Here is a 15,322-nt window from a genome sequence, read left to right on the forward strand (position 1 = left end):
CAATCGAAGAATAAGAATCAAAGACATAATACACAAATAACAATAAACTAAGAATTGTTTGCTTGTGAAGTGTAGTAAGTAGGGGAGAGGGGTTTTCCCCTCGATCCTTTCCTGGGACAGAGACATGGTCAAATAAAATTACATGTTTTATTTCTTCACATTCTGTATGTGTGTAGCAGACGGCAACAGCAGGGCCGGGCCAGCAAGGCTACTGTGACTGCATATCTAATTAGTATTACAGTCATCCAACAGGTTTTCCAGGCCCCACAAGGTGCATTGTCACACTGAGAGCAAGAGCCTTGCATACTGTGCTGAATACAAGGGTTCTTATCTGTATTTACAATGTAGCCTGAATCTGCACCGCACAGTATTCACATTACGTGAGGTTTACCGTTGCTATGGCAACAAGTAGCAACTGCTGTTAGCACATATTAGCTAGTTTAGCCCCATCGTCTATGTAAGGGATAATGTATAGTTCGGAGGTTGTTATGGAGAAATAAACCCCGACAGGTTGTATGGAACTGAAGGGGTTTATTTCTACATAACAACCGACTAACTATACATTATCCCGCTTATTACACGGCCTTACGACTGAAATAAATAATAAATAATCACCCACAATGATTCAGCAGCGACAAGGATCGCTCGGTAAAGTTTTAACTTTCACTTTCACTTTCGGGGCCTGAGAGAGGAGCTGGACAGCGTGCTGTGGTTGGTGTAACGCGTTGAAAGTCCAGCTGTCTTGCTTATGTTGCTATATGTTGCCAGGTCGGATCAGAGCGCCGTCCCTAGCTGCTCTCATGTGTCCAGTCACAGACATGATCTGACGACTTTCGAGGCCGGCCTGAGAGAGGAGCTGGACAGCGGTGCTGTCTTGCTTATGTTGCTACATGTTGCAGGGGCGGGTCAGAGCGCCGTCCCTAGCAATGGTCTGTTATACTTGATGACGGTCATTATACAGAAATAACAGACCGTAGAGCGCAGCGATGGACCAATCAGAGAGCAGCATTCAGTAGAGCCGTGTAATAAAGAACAGTAACGCATAAAATTACAATTTGGCATATTTGAACAAAATCTACAACAGCTACCAACGACTATAATCCTTACAACCTTAATGTGTTGTCATGGGTTAGATTGTAAAAATTAGAAAAATAACAGCTTAAATCCCTGAGGAGCTACATTAGCATTGGTGACTATTGCGTCCACAAGTATGCAGTTACCTATGGAAGACACGCATCAGAGGGGATTTAGAAGTGGGTACACACAATGCCAACTGAAAAATATATGGTTATATGCCATATAGCTGCACCACTGGTTAAAGTTATATCACAAGTTAATCTAGGTGTACCACACTCTGCCAGTGCAGATAGGCTAATATGGGAGAATTATGTTCTCTAATACGAGTTCTTGTCAGTACACGCGCAGCAGCATTCTGGATCCGCTGGAGAGTCTCTACAGCAGGGGTCTCAAACTCAAATAAGCCGGGTGCCACGGCTGGCACTGTCATCTCAGTGGGGGGCCACTTCAGTGTTCGAGCATCAAAATAAAAGCACAAATATTTCCGAAAACGTGGTTTATTTTCAAATATTGTATGATAATAATACAAAACTATTAAATTAACAGTGAGTGCAAATGTTTTTTCCCTCATTCTTAAATAACTAATGGAAGCCTTTCATGAACTAACTGACAGCACTTCTGTTCATACTGTCTTCATATTAAATAACAACACAAAAAGAACTCTAGCTTTGTATGCACATTTTAATAGTTAGTGCAATTATTTTTTATTTCTTGCCAGATACCTGGCAGTGCTTCTGCTCACATAGCTGAGCCATATTTATTCTGATGGAGGTTGCAGTTGAAACTCTGAGTACAGCCTCAAGATGAGCATCTGTAAGCCTTGTCCTGTACTTGCTTTTATCAAAGTTCATTGTAGAGAACAGTTTCTCACACATGTATGTGCTTCCAAAAAGGCACATTACACGACTGAAAACTCTGGACAGCTCTGGGAATGAAGGAGGCAGCTCTCAGGGAAAAGCAGACAAGACTGGAGAGTTTCTCAGTGCCTCTCTGAATTTAGTTTTCAGTTCACTGTTGCACCGTAAGTCAATGAGTTCAATTTACAACATGCTGGAGACACTCTCCACATCAGTCGAGAAGGGGTCTGCAAACAGCTGGAAAGTGTCACGGTGTGCCATGAAATCAGCAAATCGCTCATCGAACTCTTGCTGCAGGTTTTCAATAGCTGAGACATATTCATCAACACTGAATGCTGTTCCCTCTTCCACCAGAGATCTGCATGCAGCAAAATGACAGAGTTTTTTTGTAGACAGTTGAGTTTTCCACAGTCTCAGTTTTGTCGAGAAGGCTTTCACGCTCTCATAGGCTGTTGTGATGAGCTGACCAGGACCCTGCAGTTTTAAGCTCATGATGTTTAGTTGTTGTGTTATATCCACAAGGAATGCCAAATCCATTATCCATTTTGGATCATCCAGTTCAGGAACATCCAGTCTGCCATCTTCCATGAATCTCTTAACTTCAGCTCTTAACTCAAAAAATCTCTTCAACACGTTTCCCCTGCTGAGCCAGCGCACCTTAGTGAAATACAGTACATTACCATATGATGCTTCAATTTCTTCCAAAAAAGCCCGGAACTGGCGGTGCTGCAATCCTCTGGACCTGATGTAATTTACACATTTCAGGACGACAGACATGACATGTTCAAATTTCAAGCATTTACTACACAGTGCGTGCTGATGTATAATGCAGTGCAGAGTGACTGCTGGGTCTGCATTTTCCTCCGCTAACTTTCTCTGAACCAGCGCTACCAGTCCGTTTTTTTGCCCGTCATGGATGGCGTGCCGTTGTTGTAATGCCCACCAGTCTGTTCGACGGCAGACCAAGCCGCTCCATCGCATCACACAGTTGCTGAAATATATCTTTTGCTTTGGTATGGCCATGCATCGGACACAAACTCAGCAACTCTTCTGTCACCTCAAACCTGTCATCCACACCCCTGATTAAAATTGCAAGCTGAGCAGTGTCAGTTGCATCAGTACTTTCATCAAGTGCCACAGAGAATGCAATGAACCTTCGAGCTTTGTCCCGTAACTGTTTATAGATATTACGTGAAAGTCCATTAATCCACTCTGCCACAGTGTTTGCCGACAAAGCAAGGTTGTTAAAGAAGCTTTTCTTTTCTGGACACAGAATATCAGCAACTTGTAGCATGCAATCCTTCAGAAACTGCCCCTCTGTGAATGGTTTTCCCGCCTTGGCGATTAATTCACTGACCACGTGTTGTGTTCACTTAGTATTCCTGCATCCATGTTCCGCCACTAGGAGGCACTGTGAGTTAGTGAGTGAAGAAGAGAAGGCGGAAGTAACTACTGGCTGTTAGTTGTTGATCCTGGAGCTAAAAAGAAGATGTGATTCTGCTTGTGCTACCATGTGGAATAAACCCTGTTACAACCTTACTTACCTTTCCTTTTTGGACTCACCCACATAACAAATTGGCGACGAGTCGAACCTGCAATTGTTTTTGCGGAAGATGGCTGTAAATGCGCCGTTCCCGGATTTTTTCCTGCCTTGCCCGGGGGAGCCGGCCATTCCTTTCAAGACGTGGGTGAGGATGTTCGAAAACTACCTCCTGGTCATCCGTGCAGATGGAGACGCGTGGCCAGAAGCAAGGAGACGAGCGCTACTTCTGCATTGTCTGGGCTCGGAGGGACAGCGGATCTTTCATACTCTGCCGAACACAGGTGACGACCTAGCAGCCGCCATTGCTGCATTAAATGAACATTTTATGCCTTCCGTTAACGTGGTGGTGGAGCGCCACACGTTCAGGAAGAGAGCACAGAGACCCCAGGAGTCAATTGTACAATACATTGCTTCACTAAGAGAGCTTGCTGCAACATGTGAATTTGCCAATGCTGATGATATGATTAGAGACCAGCTCGTGGAGCATGTGGCTAACCCCCGCATTAGGGAGAAACTGCTTCTTAAAGATAAACTGACATTAACTGATGCTATTACAATAGCCACTCAAGTTGAATCTGCCAGTGAACAAGCTAAGTCTATGGCAGGTGATCAACACTTACCTGTTCATGTTGTGAAGGCTCATGATACAGCATACAGGCCAAGACAGCCACATAGGAGCTTTTCTGCAAAACCTGCTAATAAACCTGCCTCGACCTCATCTGCACGTGCTTGCTTCCGTTGTGGTTCACAAAAACACCTGGCCAACTCACGTGAATGCCCAGCAGCCAAAGTAACGTGCAGAAATTGTAATAAAAAAGGACACTTTGCACGTGTGTGTCAATCTCAGCAAACTCAGGCAGTGAAAGAGGTTGAAATGCCTGAATACACGCTGCTGCTGGTGGATGGAACAGACTCTCCGGACAGAATACAATGCAAAGTGGACATTCAGACGGCAAAGACAATTCAAACAATGAAACTGACTGTGGATACGGGTGCTGCTGTTTCTGTTCTGCCTCGATGCATCTATGAGGAGCATTTCAGAGAAGCTCCACTCCAACAATCCTCTGTCCGACTGGTGACATATTCAAAGACCCCTATCAAAGTGTTAGGATGCATGAAGGCGACTGTACACATGGATGGCATTAAAGGCGTGGCAAATTTCTATGTGGTGGACTCAGGAACTGCACTGATGGGACGGGATTTAATATCTGCCCTTCGCCTGCGCATTGAGGACAACACTGTACACCCACCAACTGCTTCACCTCCTCCTCTGCTTCCTACAGCTGCAGTGGCCTCTCTCACCTCACAGCCAGCCTCTCCTGCAACCGTAGGATGCGCCAAAGGGTTCATGCATAAGGTAAAAGTCACACAAACAGCTGTACCTGTGCGTCAAAAGCTACGGCGCCTTCCCTTCTCAGTGCGAGCTGCTGTGTCAGAGGAGCTCAATCGTCTACTTTCTGCTGGTGTGATAGAACGCATTGAAGCCTCTCCGTGGGTCTCACCGATAGTAGTCACACAAAAGAAAACGGGAGGTATTCGAATGTGTGGAGACTTTCGAGAGCCAAACAAAGCAATCATAGTAGACAGCTACCCTCTCCCTCACATGGAGGAATTGCTCTCGACACTTTCAGGTGCGACTGTATTTTCAACTATTGACCTGGAGTGTGCGTATCACCAAGTGCTGCTGCATCCTGAGAGTCGGGATTTAACTGCTTTCATCACACATGAGGGACTGTTTCGTTATTGCAGAGTCCCTTATGGTCTGGCTTCAGCTCCAGCAGCATTTCAAAGACTGATGGCGACAGTGTTGAGTGGTGTGCCTAATGTACAGTACTACCTGGATGACATAATCTGCTATGGACGCACGGCACAGGAGCATGACATAGCTCTGGAAACTGTACTGCAACGCCTTAAAGATGCAGGCTTGCACCTGAATGAAAAGAAATGCCACTTTCGCCAAACCAGCTTAAAGTTCTTGGGACATTTAGTGACAGCAAGAGGCATTCAGCCTGACACTGAACACCTACAAGCCATTACACAGGCTCCTGCTCCCAAAAATGCTTGCAGCCTGCGTTCCTTCTTAGGCATGCTGTCTTGGTATGGAAAATTCATACCTAACTACGCCACAGTGGTAGAACCACTCCGTGCCTGTCTGCGTCAAGATGCCACATTTGAATGGACTGATGAAGCTCAAGAATGCTTTCTTCATGTGAAACAGCTACTGGTGAATAGCCCTGCCCTTGCTTTATTTGACCCGGACTTTCCAACCATAATCTCAACTGATGCCTCAGATTATGGTCTTGGTGCTGTATTCACTCAACTGCATCCAGATCACACAGAACGAACAGTGGCGTTTGCATCAAGGACGCTGACGCCGACTGAGAGGAAATATTCAACTGTCGAGAAAGAGGCTCTCGCGTGTGTCTGGGCAGTGGAAAAATGGAGGACTTACTTGTGGGGCCGGAAATTCACACTGCGCACCGACCATCAGGCCCTCACAACACTCCTCTCAACGAAAGGGACTGATAGAGCAGGGATGCGCATTGCAAGATGGTCTGCGCGCCTTCTCTGTTTCACTTATGACGTTGTTTATCGGGCTGGTTCACTCAATCACACAGCCGACTGCCTTTCACGCTTACCTCTGCCTGCTGCCTCTCCTCTCCTTACAGACTCTGATCCTGAACTCGTGGCTCTGCTGTCAACATGTCCTGTCTCTGTGACTGCTGGTGAGTTTGAGGATGCTTCCTCCTCCTGCTCTGAACTTGCTTCTCTGCGTGCACAGATCCTCCAGCAGTGGCCAGCTTCTGTGAAAGCCGTGGAGCCAATTCTGCAGCCTTACTTTAAGATGAGGCATGAACTGTGTGTGAAGGACAATTTGGTGTTTCGAGGGACACGCCTAGTGGTGCCTGCCTCTTTACGCCACACACTCATTGCTCTAGCTCACGAAGGTCATCAGGGCATTGTGAGAACAAGACAGCGCCTGCGAGAGTTGTACTGGTTCCCTGGAATGGATGCACTGGTACGTTCTCAAATATCTGCATGCTCAGTGTGTCAAAGCTCTGACAAGTCTGCAAAGGTTTTTGAGGCACCGCTGCAACCTGTGTCTCTGCCTGAAGGCCCCTGGAAGAAATTGGGCATGGATATAGTTGGACCTTTTGAAAATGCAACTTACGACTGCAGGTTTGCAATCACACTCACCGATTACTACTCAAAATGGCCCGAAGTAGCTTTTGCACCATCTGTCACCACGGTAACTGTGCTTGGATTTCTCAGCAGTGTGTTCAGCCGGTGTGGTGATCCAGAGTCCCTGGTCACTGACAATGGACCGCAATTTACATCTGCTGAATTCTCATCATTCCTGAAAGAAAGAGGAATCACTCATATCCGCTCCTCTGTGTACCACCCAGCTGCTAACGGTGCAATAGAGCGGTTTAACAGAGTCTTCAAAAGCTGCATCCAGGCCACAATGCTTCAAAACAAAGCATGGAAAAGAGCTACAGCTGATTTCCTACAAGTGTATCGTGCTACACCACACGCCATGACGGGTGCATCACCGTTCGAGCTGATGCATGGCCGCAAGATGAGAACAAAGCTCGACGTGCTTTCTCCCCCTGCCATGACAGCACGTGATGATGTGCTGCGTCAGAGAGTGTCCCTTCGACAAAAGCACATGAAGAAGTACTTTGATACCAGACGTGGAGTTCGCACTCCTTCATTCAGAGAGGGAGACAAGGTGCGGGTGCGCAAACCTGTACATGTGTTAAAGGGACATCAGAAATTCTCTGCCCCCATCATGATCAAAAAGCAAGTGGGTCCATGCACCTACATCTTGGATGATGGAAAAACATGGCATGCTTCTCATCTGACTTCAGTACCCGCTGAGCTTCCTGAAAACTCGGCTCAGTCAGAAACTGAAGTGGGAGGAACAGTTGAGCCTGGAAATGTGCAACAGACCGGAAGTCGTCCTGTTAGAGCACATAACCCACCAGCTTGGCTCAAAGACTATAAGACTTAAAAGGAAAAAAAAAAAAAAAAACAAACAATGTGTTGTGATAATGTTCAAAATAAGTTGCTTAAAAGAAATTAATGATTGAGCTGAATGTTATTCGATCTTCTTACTGTGTTGTGAGAAAGGAAGAATAGTTAAAAGGAACAAACACAATGTTATTGATTCTGTTGACACAAAGAAGCAGTCTAGGTTGAAACATATGCTGTGTATTAATCTTAATTTCATTATTTGGTCTCAGGTGTAAAGACCTTTGAGAGAGAATTGACAAGTAAAGGATTTATGTTTCTATATTACATTACAGCTGAAGGAAGAACTGTTCTTAAGTAAAGGGGGGATGTTGTGTTCACTTAGTATTCCTGCATCCATGTTCCGCCACTAGGAGGCACTGTGAGTTAGTGAGTGAAGAAGAGAAGGCGGAAGTAACTACTGGCTGTTAGTTGTTGATCCTGGAGCTAAAAAGAAGATGTGATTCTGCTTGTGCTACCATGTGGAATAAACCCTGTTACAACCTTACTTACCTTTCCTTTTTGGACTCACCCACATAACACCACGTAACTTGCTTCGGCTGCAGCATCCGCGTCTTTACCAGCTTTTTGGAAAAGTTCTTGCTGGGACAGCAGTCCTCTTTGTAGCTGTTAGGCTTGCTTTTTACTGTAATCTCCCCTGTAGTTGTCATAATGCTCTCCGTGTTTACTCGCGTACTGTCGCTTGAGATTGTATTCCTTCAGAACGGCAAGTTTCTCCTTACATATAAGACAATCGCATTTCCACTGAACTCAACAAAAAAATACTCCAATGTCCATCTTTCTTGAAATTGTCTGTGTTCGTCATCCACTTTTTTTTTTACGTTTGGAGAGCGACATCATGGGCTGCTTCTTCTACTACGGTCTAACTTTTCTTCTTCTTCTACTACGGCCTAACTTTTCTTCTTCTTCTACGCTTCTCTTTCATGTCGTCAGCACTTCATTGAATGATTTGTTTTTATAATTTAAATTGCATGCAAAATTATTGTCTTAATTGTGGAAAACAATTACTTAAGAATAAACGTTAAGGGCCAAATTGCATTTCATTTTTTACGTCAAGTTGCGGGCCGGATGTAGGGGGGCACGGGCCGGGAGTGGCCCGCGGGCCGAGAGTTTGAGACCCCTGCTCTACAGACTTATTGGGGCCTGATAAAAGAGAATTACAATAATCCAGCCTTGAGGCAACAAAAGCATGGACTAATTTCCTTGCATCTTTTTGAGACAGGATGTTCTTGATTTTTTTTTATATTCTGAAGGTGGAAGAAGGCAGTCCTTGAAATTGTGGGAGTAACGCAAAAAAACCTGATCAAAGATAACTGCGGGAGGCCAGAGTAATTCCAATCCAGAGTAGCTATATTGTTACATAATGTCTAACTGTCCACTGCTCTGACCCTCTGTACTACAGAGACATGTCCCAAACTGGCTCCATAGCACCAGGATCTACCGCTGGCCTCAGGACACCCAGGACCTGCTGCTGCGTCTGCTCAGGGAGGAGCGCTACATCATCCCACAGCGAGCGGCTGACCTCACCCTCACTGTCCGTCCCCTCTGAGGAAAACTGAAAAGGACAGACACTTGGAAATTATCAGTTTAAAGAAAATGTTTTGTTTTGTCAAAACCACACATATTTACATGTTTCATATATGCCTTGATGCAGCATAAGTGTTGTAAAGTGTTTTCCTCTGTTGCCTGTTTTTCAGATACAGATTTGCTGTTTGTTCTGTTGATTTATAGTTAATTTTTAACACTGTTTCTAATCTCATGACATACTCTAAAATACTGATCAGTCCGCTTACTTCATGATAGCATTTAAAATGAAAACCAACACAGAACATTGGCATTAAAAAGACATCATGCACACTATAAAGCCTGGAGTTTGCAACTCAAATATTTATAGCCTTTTACAGCGTTTAATTAGACTACTTTAATATGTTGATACATTTTAAAAAGCTATTATACATTGATTGTTTTATTTTGCCCTGATAGTGTTGATGGGATAGCTGTAATATATTGGCAGGAGTTGTTTAGAGTCTGGCCAATCAAAGGCTCTGCCTTTGCCTGCTCTGTAGGTTGGACTGCATTTAGGGCATTTGAGGCAGTACATTTCTTTCACTTTATAACAATTTTTCTTTAGCCACATTGACCCTCATGGGCCCTCAATATATTATGTTTTTTATCTTTTCTTTATAACAAGCATAAGACAATAGTGTGCTGATGTCTCGGTTGCTAACTAGCTAGCTATTTCAATTCAATTCATACCTTATTTAAGGCCCACAAAAGTGTCCATAACAATTAATTACTCCTTGGAAATGGCTTTAATTTTCATTCGGCACAAGTTTCATATTATTGATATCATGTTTTGACATTACTTGGGAATAAATGCCATCGTGTTGACTAACTGGTGAGGTCATCTGATTTTCATTATGACTGTGGTTCAGGTTTCATGAGAGTAACATTTTGATAAAGAATCTGTAGATGGGGCACAGGAAGTCTGTCCATATGTTGAACACCAGCTACTTGATAAGCCTGTGCTGTGTGGAACTGAACATCATCATTTGTGCCCTATCAGTGTGCACAGACTAGGTCAACTCTGTAAGCCTTTTAAACAAACCTGACAAAAAATGATTTGCTCACATCCATGTGTGTAAGAGAAGCTCTGGTTATGAATAATGCTGCTGTCTGTAAACATGAGTGCTGCCAGAACCAATAAATCCAGTGTGTGCTATTGTTCAGGACGTGTGACTGCCTTTTATGGCGAGCCCAAAGCAACAACACATAAGATAATTCCCCTACAGGACCTAGATCCCTTATCCATTGACCACCTATAAAATGCACTCCCACATTGGCTCATTTTATGACTCTGTTCCTACATCTACAGTTTATCCAAGACAACCAGCATTAGTCCTGCTAAAGTGACCTTGATCGTTTAATAATAAATAATAATAGAAGGAGATGTTGAGATATTGATAACACTGTCGGCCATGGTTACTTCTTGGAAACTGCTTTAATTTTCATTCAGCACAAGTTTCATATTATTGATATCATGTTTTGACATCACTTGGGAATAAATGCCATTGTGTTGACTAACTGGTAAGGTTATCTGATTTTCATTATGACTGTGGTTCAGGTTTAATGAGAGTAACATTTTGATAAAGAATCTGTAGATGGGGCACAGGAAGTCTGTCCATATGTTGAACACCAGCTCCTTGATAAGCCTTTGCTGTGTAACTGAACATCATCACTTGTGCCTTATCAGTGTGCATAGACTAGGTCAGCTCTGTAAGCCTTTTAAACAAACCTGACAAAAATGATTTGCTCACATCCGTGTGTGTGAGAGGAGATCTGGTTATGAATGATGCTGCTGATATCGAGATATGTTAAATTCGATAAATATGATGGCAAACATAGTTTTTATGTAGAAGACAAATACCCCCTGTTGCATCTTGTTGTTAACCTCACAGCTGATGTCCGACTCCAGTCAGGATCCTCTTCTGGGGGATCTGGATTCCTGCACCAATATGCTGCCTGAGATCACATTCATCTCCTCCAGTGGCCGGCACTGTAAGCCCGGATAAGTTGAGTTTACTTGAAAAATTTGAGGAAACCGGTTGCCTTAAAATAATTAAGTAATGTGTAATTAAAACTTGAGTGGATTTAACTTAAATACTTTAAGTTCAATACACTGAATGCCAAGTTGATTAAACTTAAAATCTTTAGTAATATTAATTGCTTTGCACATTTACTCCACTTAGTATCTTAAGTTAAAGCAAAACAAAAACAAAAGTACAGTCTTTTTCTGTTTTATTTCAATAGCGGTCGACCGATAAATTTAACTGAATACAGAAAAATATTTGAAAATAAAAAATGCACATTGTCTCAGTTTGCTTAAAAAGGTCTGCATTCTTTTTTTTAAAAATTGAAAGTCCACAAGTAATCAAAAAACTAAACTGTATGAAAAGAAAACTTCTATGAATAAACAATAAATAAAAAGTTTTAGCTCACTTTAGTGCAATAGCAGACTTTATCAGCAGATAACAGCATCTCTTTGTTTCTGAGAGAGCACCAAAATTTGTAAATAATGCATAAACAAACAATGTTAGTGTAGTGCATAGAGTAGGAGGTTTAACTTTGCCCTGGCCCCTGTAATGATGGGAGAAATGTGTAAATATTAAGAAAATATTATGGTGACTGAGGAGATTAAACATGAGAGATAAAGAAGTTTTACAGGGCTTGAAACTACACTGTAAACCCAGATTTTCAAGTCAAAGAGATGGAGGTCATATTACTTAAATGTGTCTAATTTATTGACATTACTTGTTAATTCTGAGTAAACTGTACTTTGTAATGGCCTATCTTATTGTAATGATGTGTTTGAGCTTAAACAACTCAATATCATCAAGTGTTGCCTGTTACTAATAGCAACGCATTGACGTCACCCATGCACCCGCCAAAAGTGACAGAGTGGCATTGATGAGCTCTGAACTTTTTGAGACAGAACAGAACAAAGACAAAGAATTCAGCTGTATTTAAATTTTCGACAAGTGACGTTCTAGCAAGCAAGTTGTTCGACCCACGTTTGAAGCCTTCGGTGAATGACCTGAGTTCAGCCACAAAACAGTAAGTTGGAACCTTGCACTGGTTGCATGCCGTTGCAGTCCCGACTGCTAACTGAGGTAACTTAGCTACAGTATCTCATGAAAGTGAGTACACTCCTCACATTTTTGCAAATATTTTATTATATCTTTTCATGGGGACAACACTATAGAAATTAAACTTTGATAAAACTTAAAGTAATCTCTATATCTATCAGATATAAATCTGTATATCAAAGTTTCATTTCTATAGTGTTGTCCTCTGAAAAGATATAATAAAACATTTGCAAAAATGTGAGGGGTGTACTCACTTTCGTGATATACTGTAGTTATTTAAAAAAAAACTTAGCTAGTTATTAACAAGCTAGCAAGGTAGCTAACCAGCTAACTCTACCCCACACTCTCTTAGCTAACGTTAGCTATGTGTTCACTGGTAACGTTAGCTAGCGCCAGTAGCGGAAATTATATGCTGCTCCCAGACAGCTAATGCAAGTTAAGCTGAGCCGGACACCTGAAGCAGCTACCTATCGTTAGCTCGACCATGGACCAGCGAACGTCCCTGTAAGTTGGTGCAGATCCAAGCTGCCTTGCTAAAACGGATACTATTGTGTGACACCGAGTACGCATACGCGGAGTCCGCCCGGTCATAAAAATGTAGCTTTGCGCCGATGTGTCCGGCGACCGTCTGCTTTGGGTACACTTCAAGTCTGCCGCGGACTCCGCGTATGCGTACTCGGTGTCACACAATAGACTGCTCGGCAGGAAGTCTTCACGTCTACATGCTTTTAATGTGACACCGAGCTGATATGTCCTTTCGACTCTGAAACTTCTTTACTCTGTTGCTTCCAGACTGCTAAAGTTGAGCTGAGATGGTGAATCAAATCAAATCAAATCAAATTTTATTTGTATAGCCCAAATTCACAAATCACAGTTTGCCTCAGAGGGCTTTACAATCTGTACAGAGACGACACCCTCTGTCCTTCGACCCTCGATTCGAGTGAGGAAAAACTTGCCCCAAAAAGAGGCCCTTTTAACAGGGAAAAAAATGCGGAAGAAACCACAGAGGAGGGATCCCTCTCCCAGGACGGACAGACGTGCAATAGATGTCGCATGTACAGAGCAGATCAACGAGATCACAATGTATACAATTATAATGGATGGTTGACAGGAATGAAAGTACATAAAGAGGTAAGAGTTGTGTGAATTAATTGAGCCCTGCTCTGAAACTGAATTTTTCACCCACCTCCGAAGCAGACACTTGAAAGTTAACCAAAAGGTTCAGTGTCCATATGCAGGCTGTAGATTTGAGAGCAGTGTGTATTCAACTTTCAATGCACATAAAAGTAAAGCACATAGAGAAGACAACTGGAAGATGTTCAAGAAAGAAATAGTTAATGTTGACATAAGTGATGAAAACAAAGACAGTGATGTTGCAGATGAGCAAATGCCAACTGAAGACACGGGGGAGATAGATGATGTCAGTGAAGAAGCTTGTGAGATAGATCTTCATGATTTGGAAAACCAGTTAGAGCACAACTTGACTGCACTTTTTTTAAAGATGCAGACTATCCTCCACATACCTGATCGCTCTGTACAGGAAGTTATCAAACAGCTTTGTGATATACATTATTTGTCAGAGCCACTTCTGCATCATAAGGTGAAGATGATTCTCAAGGAGTATGATTAACAGGATACGTACCACAGTCCTTTAAACTAGCTGTAATTAGACCGCTCCTTAAAAAGCCTAATCTTGATCCAGAAGCTTTAGCCAACTATAGACCTATATCCAACCTCCCTTTCCTCTCCAAGATCCTTGAGAAAGCAGTCGCCAACCAGCTATGTGACTTTCTTCATAACAATAGTTTATATGAGGATTTTCAATCAGGTTTTAGAACACATCATAGCACAGAGACGGCACTGGTGAAAGTTACAAATGACCTCCTAATCGCTTCTGACAAAGGACTTGTCTCTGTCCTGGTCTTAATAGATCTTAGTGCTGCATTTGATACCATTGATCATCACATTCTACTACAGAGACTGGAACACTTAATTGGCATTAAAGGACCCGCATTAAACTGGTTTAAGTCCTATTTATCGGATCGATTTCAGTTTGTATATGTTAATGATGAGTCATCCCTGTATACCAAGGTTAGTCATGGTGTTCCTCAAGGCTCCGTGCTTGGACCCATACTATTCACCTTATATATGCTCCCTCTAGGAAATATAATTCGGAAACACTCCATAAACTTTCATTGTTACGCAGATGATACCCAGTTATACCTATCAATAAAGCCAGATGAAACTAATCAGCTTACTAAACTCCATGCATGTCTCAAGGACATTAAGACCTGGATGACCTGCAATTTTCTGCTGTTAAATTCTGATAAAGCCGAAGTTATAGTACTTGGTCCTAAACACCTTAGAGATGCATTATCTAATGATATAGCTAGTTTGGATGGCATTAACTTGGCCTCCAGCACCACCGTCAGGAATCTGGGAGTTATCTTTGATCAAGATATGTCCTTCAACTCCCACATAAAACAAATTTCAAGGTCTGCATTTTTTCATCTACGTAACATTGCAAAAATCAGGCCCATCCTGTCTCAAAAAGACGCAGAAAAGCTAGTCCATGCATTTGTTACTTCCAGGCTGGATTATTGTAATTCTCTATTATCAGGCTGCCCTAACAAGTCTCTAAAGAGTCTCCAGCTGGTCCAGAATGCTGCAGCACGTGTACTGACAGGAAAGAGATCATATTACTCCTGTATTGGCCTCTCTGCGCTGGCTCCCTGTAAAATCAAGAATAGAGTTTAAAATCCTTCTCCTCACTTACAAATTTGTTAATGGTCAGGCACCATCATATCTCCAGGAGCTCATACTACCCTATCACACAACTAGAGCATTACGCCCCCAGAGCGCAGGATTACTTGTAGTTCCTGTAGTGGATGCGCCTACTGCTATGGCCATGCCTGACCATGGATGCGCCTACTGCCATGGCCCTGCCTGACACCCACCACTACTGTCGCTAATATTAGTCATATCTCTGTTACATACGTTCCACTACTATTATTGTAATGCATTACTACATACTCTCCTTACCGTTAATCACTACTACTGTTATCACTAGTAATCACATTTCCATGTGCATTTCATTATTATTGCTGTAATACCTCTATGTACTTTCATTCCTGTCAACCATCCATTATACTTGTATACATTGT

The 15,322-nt window shown here is 42.7% G+C and overlaps 1 protein-coding gene across 2 annotated transcripts in view; it reads left to right on the forward strand.

Moving 5' to 3' along the window:
* The window catches only part of LOC311271726 (uncharacterized protein), a 46,421-nt gene extending 36,182 nt beyond the window's left edge, over positions 1 to 10,239 (forward strand). For both annotated transcript variants that reach the window (XM_084377518.1, XM_084377519.1), the window contains one exon: positions 8,915 to 10,239. In XM_084377518.1, coding sequence (XP_084233644.1) covers positions 8,915 to 9,061 — 147 coding nt within the window. In that variant the 3' untranslated portion in view covers positions 9,062 to 10,239. The remainder of the gene's footprint in view (positions 1 to 8,914) is intronic.
* The last annotated feature ends 5,083 nt before the right edge of the window (positions 10,240 to 15,322 follow it).

This window comes from Pagrus pagrus (assembly GCF_965226575.1).
Source record: "Pagrus pagrus genome assembly, chromosome: 16".
Lineage (NCBI taxonomy): Eukaryota > Metazoa > Chordata > Actinopteri > Spariformes > Sparidae > Pagrus > Pagrus pagrus.